The 6,378-nt window shown below is 44.7% G+C and overlaps 1 protein-coding gene across 3 annotated transcripts; it reads left to right on the top strand.

The window, feature by feature from the left end:
- The first annotated feature begins 223 nt into the window (after positions 1-223).
- Positions 224-4,462, top strand: LOC125748021 (MRG/MORF4L-binding protein-like). 3 transcript variants are annotated; one of them, XM_049023812.1, is made up of 6 exons: positions 224-436; positions 1,041-1,162; positions 1,291-1,372; positions 2,612-2,686; positions 2,840-2,876; positions 3,198-4,462. In XM_049023812.1, the coding sequence occupies exons 1-6, from the start codon at positions 301-303 to the stop codon at positions 3,274-3,276; spliced, it is 531 nt and encodes a 176-aa protein (XP_048879769.1). In that variant the 5' UTR covers positions 224-300; the 3' UTR covers positions 3,277-4,462. The 3 variants fall into 3 exon arrangements, with proteins under 3 accessions (XP_048879769.1, XP_048879770.1, XP_048879768.1); XM_049023813.1 differs by having other exon boundaries at positions 3,127-3,340; XM_049023811.1 differs by lacking the exon at positions 2,840-2,876 and having other exon boundaries at positions 226-436.
- Positions 4,463-6,378: the final 1,916 nt, after the last annotated feature.

Here is a 6,378-nt window from a genome sequence, read left to right as displayed (position 1 = left end):
ATTCAGTTAGGTGAACTGAGCTCTACAGACTGCCCATGATGTGTAATTGTGTGAGTGTCTCTGTGTGTCTTACACTAAATTGCCATCCCGTGTGTGGTGTCCCCCACCTTGGCCCGATTCTGGATAGGCAGGTGGCTGGGGAGCACACGACTGAATGACGTCCCCGTGCTTTAAGATAAACGGTCCCTTCAACAGAGGTAATTATTCAGTTTGAGCATGGGGGCGCTGTTTCCCTGTTTGTTGTTTTCAGTATAAACTTTCCCCTCGACCTTCGTGTCCATCGCAATACGAACGGAAGAAATGGGCGAAGCAGAAGCGGCTCTTGTGGACGAGAAGCAGGTGGATCTGGGAGTTCTCCCCACCGACGAGTCTGTGATTTGGAGCCAGGAGGTGGAGGTGTGCCTGTTTCACGCCATGCTGGGACACAAGCCCGTGGGTAAGCGCGACATGTCGGCCATCCGCGGGCGCGTGGCGGTGGAGCGCGACGGTGGCGAGTCGGTTAGCCGGCCGGCTAACAGGCTAGTGCGCTAACTAGCAGCAGCGTCTTAGCTAACTAGTCCCAAATGTTAGGCGAAACCAATTTATTGACTGTTCAGGGACACACGGAATGTAATTACGGAAGAATCTTTCCGAGGAGCTGTTTGGGTAAGTAGCTACTTCTACATAGCCGGCTAGCTAGTAAATTAATCACGTGACTGTAAACCTGCTTTTAAACATGTATGATTGCGCTCGCTAGCTATCAAGTTGATCTCCTCCTTGTTATCGTTACTGGGGCAAATTAGCAAACAAGTCAGTGTGTTAATAAACGCATTGTGGGTGTACTTATTATTATTGAAAATCAAAATGGGAGTAATAAGTCAGAGTTGGGCCTGTATAGAGGTCTGCTGAGAAATTCCCCAGCATTAAAAGTCGGTTCGGTCTTTGACTTTCGGGCTTACAGTCGGTTTCGCACCTTAAATCCATGGTTTAATCTCTGACTGACTTTGCCTGGCCCTGGTACCGTTTGACTGTCTCACTGCGTGTGTTCCGTCTCATTTTAGGAGTGAATCGTCACTTCCACATGATTTGCATCAGAGAGAAATTCAGCCAGAACATCGGTCGGCAGGTGTCCTCTAAGGTGATCTGGGACCATCTGGGAACTATGTATGACATGCAAGCTCTGGTGAGAAAATGGACCAGCTTTGTGAAATACCTCTTTTTATTTAAGCCGTTATTTGGATTTTATACTGGCTATGGGTCAAACACGTGAATATTCCTCATTACTTTCCCCATTGTTCATATCCACCCCAGGATGAATCAGAAATATTGCCATTTCCAAACTCGGAAAAGTGTTTTGTTCTTCCAGAGGAAATTATTCAAGAGGTGAAGGAAGGTAATGTCTATCTGCCTGCTATTAAATACATGTCCAGTTTCGACACTGCATGTGATGTTATTTGACTTAATTTAGGCACATTTTGTTAACTTGGCTGATGCTGTTGTCCAAAGTGATTCTCCAGATCTGTAGTCATTATGCCAAAATGTACTTAATGTGGAAAGGGTGAACGTCAACAAAAATGAAATGAACCACATTGACCGTTATGTGGAAATGCATTTCAGTTTAGGGACTTTGCTGTGCTGGAAGACGCAACAATATAGGGAAAGTACAATTTTATGGCATTATGAAGATTGATGTGTTGCGTTATGTGGGGTATCCTTCTCTGAAGTACAGGGGCAGCAGCAGAATCACCTAATTTCCTCGATTTTCAGGCTGCAACTTGTTCAGCTAGTACATGTTGTTTATGGTTGTTAATGATTAGAACATAAGAAATTCAAAAATGCGAAGAGGCCATTCGGCCCATCAAGCTTGTTTGGGGAGAATGTAACTAATAGGTCAGAGTTGTTTAATATCTTATCTAGCTTTAATTTAAAGGAACCCAGGGTTTTAGCTTGCGCTACACTAGCAGGAAGACTATCCCATACTCTAACTACATGCTGTGTAAAGAAGTGCTTCCTCAGATTCATTTTAAAATGTTCTCCCACTAATTTCCACTTATGGCCACAAATTCTAGTATTTAAACTAATATTGAAGTAGCCATTTGGCTGAAGTGAATCCAGACCCGTTAGAATCTTATATACCTGGACCATGTCCCCCTTTAGTCTCCTTTGCTTAAGGCTAAACAAATTGAGTTTAGCTAATTTCTCCTCATAAGACATTTCTCTAAGACCAGGAATCATTCTTGTAGCCCTAAGTTGCACCATTTCCAAGGCAGCTATGTCCTTTATACGGTATGGTGACCAAACCTGCACACAATATTCTAGGTGGGGTCTTACCAAGGAATTGTATAATCGTAGCATCACCTCCCTTGTCTTAAACTCCACACACCTACAGATGTAACCCAACATCCTATTGGCCTTTTTTATTGCTTCCCCACACTGGCGAGAGTGGGACATGGAAGCATCAACATACACACAGAGGTCTTTCTCGTAATCATTATAATAATTATCATATAATTAATAATAATTTCAGTGGAACCCATAAAATATCTGATTGATTTATTGACTCATTGATTGATTTTTCTCTATGTTCAATGCACTTGACCTCATCAGTGTCTTTTTTATTGTCTATTGACAGGAAAACTGGAACTAGAGCAGGAATCCAAAGAAGACATGAAGGAGGAAAGAGACTCACCATCCGCATATGAAGAAGGTGCTCACCATAACTTTACTTTACTCTCCATATGTCTCACTTCCCCCCTTTATAAAAGTGCGTTTTTGGGGCAGCGCTGTAGTCTTTGGCACCCTCTTCTGGCAGGAGCTGGCACCTCCCTCACCCTCCTCATTCTGTGTTTGACTTTCCAAGGTCTAGGTCCCAGTTTGGCTAGACTCCAGTTTGAAAGGTATGGACTGAAGACCCCTTTGACTCTTAAAACACTAGTCTGGCCCTGATTCAGATCTGCTTTTATTGACAGATCCTCTTTTTTATTACTGTGGGCCATGTTGACTTTTTAAAAACATTTTTAATGTTTTTTTTTTTTTGGAGTTCAAGCCCCTGTTTCATCTAGTATTAGTTCGCAGACCATTGAGACTCCATTAAACATTAATGTGTAAGAAGCACAGTCATCATCTCCTTTCCCTCCTTTCTTTCAGTCAGGACATTAAGAACACGACAAGCCAGTTAACCCTTTAATGATGGGCCTCCTCCACCCCCCCCCCCGTAGGCAGTGCTGCACCAGCGAGGGTGGCGGAGAGGTCAGGCAGCAGGGACAAGGACCGGGAAGGGGAGAGGGGCTCGGCTGAGGGCGTGGCGGACAAGAGGAAGAGGCACCGCGCCGGGGCCGACAAGGCCCTCGTCTCCAATGGCAACCCATCCAGCCCCAGTGGGACCAAACGCCGGCGCACGTAGAGGCTGTACTCTCCAGAGATCGGGGTCCATAGGAGTCCATGGAGGGGAGCGGAGTGTTGGATCACATCAGCAGAGAATCTTGGCTGGGCAGGGAGAGACGGAAGGAGAATTGGAGCGTGTGTGATATACACATGCGTTTAGGAGATGCTAACCGTCTGGGATTGCTGTAGTGAGCATTTGGTGGAGACTGTCGGCCATTACTTGAGCTGATTAGCACCTTAGTCTTGAGGACCAGAGCTTCTGGAGGAACTTGGGTAGCAGGTTCTACTAGAATACTCCAAAGGCAAGTGATGGTCATGGGCCTGAGCATGCTTGAATGGGTCTGTCAACTTGTAGCAGTGGGATGTTGTAGTTCAGTGGGGTGTGCTTACTCTTGGATTACTCGGAGAGCGTACTGGGACCCTTGATGTTGTGAAACACAACACTGCTCCTCCAGGTCACCTCCCTGACCGGCTGTGGTGTCTGAGCGCCATTCTGGAGGTGCTCGGCTGCATCCTGATCGAACATCTGCCATTCACAGAAACCTTTAACTGAGCTTCTGTGTTAAATTTGACTAAACACCATCTGCTTGGTGATGAAACTGACACCTCTGAAGTCAGAGGCCTTGAAGGGGAGACCGACCTCCCCACTGATGATCTTGTGACAAACTTCACACTGGCCTAAGTTTTGTGAGGACAAGTGTGTGTATGTGCTGTTTTAATTTGTAATTTTTAATTATTTTCTTTTGCTCTGGGTGGACTGGCCTTGATGCAGTGGGGGGGTTGAGCTTAACCACAGCAGAGTCAGCTGTCCTCACTTGAAGCACTGCGCTGAACCAGGTCCTGTATGTACGGGCCAGCAGTTAATTTCGATAAAAGCAAACTGAGGCTGTGCTTGGTACATTTTTACTGACAATAATTTGGTGGTTCAAACTTCAGAGATGATCTGAAATTGTATTTCTGGGTGGTTCCTACTTTTTCATTTTCCTTGTTTCTTTGCCTTAGCCACTGTTTTTTGTTACGGTGAAGTGTCCATTTTTTTTTTTTTTTTTTTTAAATAACTGCTGATTTTAAGGGTTATTAAATATTTTTATCAGCCTGATGGCGTCTCTTTATTTCACGTGTCACATTTTCCCAAGACAATGTGTTTATAAATAAACATTTTCAGTATGTGCAAGCAGGGGTCGTCGTCCATGAAATGCTTGGATTTAACCAGTCGAGCTTCTGATTGCAGCTGCCGAAAACTGGCAGTGTAATTTCTCCCTTAACCTAGAAGCTATGCCAGTTGAACATGGCTATTTTTATATATATATATATATATATATATATATATATATAGCATGTTTATAAAGCATCGTATAGTCAATTCTTTAGTAAGTAGCATGGACACACCAAAACATGGCACAACTGGAGGAGATGATGTGATGTGTACTGGAAAGAGGAAGAGTGCCCTGAGAAGTGTGATTAGCTTGAACCCATGGTAAGTCATGCAGTGGGAGGTGATGTGGCCCCAACCATCAGATCTTTGGGGAAGTCTTTCCTGCCCACTTTTTTTTTTTTTTTTTTTTGGGGGGGGGGGGGTCTCATTCTCTCTATTTCCGATGCCCCTGACCACGCCTTTACATGTGTATACAGTTTGTTCATTGTATGCTTGTTATTGGTGTAGGTAAGTGGTGGCCAGTCTTATCCGCAAAGGGCCGGTGTGCGTGCAGGTTTTTGGGGTAACCTTTAGGTCAGCTGTTCAAACCCAGGTGTGAGGACTCTTCAGCCAATCAGTCCTCTAATTAATGACCTAATTAGGGAGTTTCAATGAAAACCTGCATAAACACCGGCCCTTTGCGGATGTGATTGGCCACCCCTGGTGTAGATACTACAGGCACTGCGATTTCATCTCATGGTTAGTTTGCTGTCTCTAACCTGACTTGACACATTTAGCTGTCTCCCTGCCTAATGTCCTGTGTTTCATGTGATGGGCACCGGTTTCAATTGTGGAAAATGGATGAATGTGTTGCGTATATTGAGTATATCCGAAGTGAAATCTTTGACCCGACACTACAGCAAAAGATACTCCGATTAGACCGATGTTCTGAAATGTTGGAAGTTACATGCGTATGACCACAAGATGGCGCCGTCTTATAAGTACATTTCACTTCACTCAAATACCGTATTTCATTTCGTAAATGTCATTGCGTCGTGTGTCTTGTTTAATATTTGAGGCGCTTACTTTTTTTTTTTTGTATTCGCAAAGGACTTCTTTAATTTGTAAATTATAACTGCTCCGTTGTGGTAAATGGCTTGGTGTCGTAGATATGATTTAGTATATGGTTTAATCCAGCTGTCCAAAAACAACAGTCCGTGGAAAAGTAGAATAGCAGTCTCGTAATCTGCAGAAATGTTAATTATAGGTGGCTAAGTTTTTATCCAGTTACACAGTCCAATGTCATTTCTTTGCCATGAAATGTAGTACATAATTAATAGAAAATATGCGTATGCTGCCCCGCGCGCATACGTATAGCCTATGCATTCATACATACATACTTAAACCAAGTTAACGTTAATATCTCTTGATAATTTTGTTATTTTGCACGTTATTTATGCTTATTATTTCAATCTGATCAGATTGGTGTCTTTTGGCTTCCGCGCACCGCAGCGGCTACACCCCGTTTTCCTACGCAAAAGCAATTTGTTGAAAGATTTATTTAATCCCCCCTGGTGCAGTGTTCCCCGACCCCCATTTACTCGGCGGCGCGATGTGCACAGCTGCAGTGGCGAGGCTCTAAAGCGGAGCCAGGACGTGTGATTGTGTTTGTGTGACAGCATTGTGCCAAGGGCAGGGGAGGGCAGGCGGGCCCAGACTGAGCGGCGCCTGGCCACACCTGGGGAAGTTCAGGTTAAATAGCTCCGCATTCCTCGGCGCACAGCTGATTGAAACATTAACAAACAGTGAGCCGGGCGCCAGGCCGCAGATGGCCCGGGAGCGCAGCCAAAAACCAGGAGTCGGCTCTCTTTGGCCCGGCT

Source organism: Brienomyrus brachyistius, chromosome 8 (assembly GCF_023856365.1).
Source record: "Brienomyrus brachyistius isolate T26 chromosome 8, BBRACH_0.4, whole genome shotgun sequence".
NCBI classification, from domain to species: domain Eukaryota; kingdom Metazoa; phylum Chordata; class Actinopteri; order Osteoglossiformes; family Mormyridae; genus Brienomyrus; species Brienomyrus brachyistius.
The sequence above is the reverse complement of the archived record's forward strand: the minus strand, read 5'-3'. Positions and strand labels throughout refer to the sequence as shown.